Genomic DNA, 357 nt, shown 5'->3' with positions numbered 1-357 from the left:
CTTATATTTACAATGCGTTCACAGCCTCCGCCGAGGCAGTACAATCCACCACTGGATGCAAGAACAGTCTGTCAAGAGAACAAGAGAGTCAGCAGAAGTGAGGCAGGAATGAGAGGGAGGGATGGGTGGCTGCAGGAGAAGAAGACACAGACACAGAAGAAAGAGTAAGATGGAAACAGGGGACAGGAGGAGCGTAGGGGAACGACACAGACAAGGTGATGTGACTTTCGAGAGGCTGAGGCAGCAGATGGATGGCGAGGGAAACACACTGGTCGTGAGGGACTTGCCCATGTCTGTGCCCCACAGCCTCCCACCTGCTCTGGCACACTTGGGGCAGGGCTGGGAGAGCCAACCCTC

General features: G+C 55.5%; 1 protein-coding gene across 1 annotated transcript in view; it reads right to left on the bottom strand.

The window, feature by feature from the left end:
• The window catches only part of LOC104270315 (voltage-dependent L-type calcium channel subunit alpha-1S-like), a gene marked incomplete at both ends in the record, with an annotated part of 10,960 nt that extends 10,892 nt beyond the window's left edge, over positions 1-68 (bottom strand). Inside the window, one exon of the mRNA XM_009864637.1 lies at positions 12-68. Within this exon, the coding sequence (XP_009862939.1) occupies positions 12-68 (57 nt within the window). The remainder of the gene's footprint in view (positions 1-11) is intronic.
• Between the last annotated feature and the right edge of the window lie 289 nt (positions 69-357).

The sequence above is a fragment of the Apaloderma vittatum genome, unplaced genomic scaffold (assembly GCF_000703405.1).
Source record: "Apaloderma vittatum isolate BGI_N311 unplaced genomic scaffold, ASM70340v1 scaffold24702, whole genome shotgun sequence".
Classification (NCBI taxonomy): domain Eukaryota; kingdom Metazoa; phylum Chordata; class Aves; order Trogoniformes; family Trogonidae; genus Apaloderma; species Apaloderma vittatum.
Note: the sequence above shows the minus strand (reverse complement) of the source record. Positions and strands in the feature narration are given on the sequence as shown.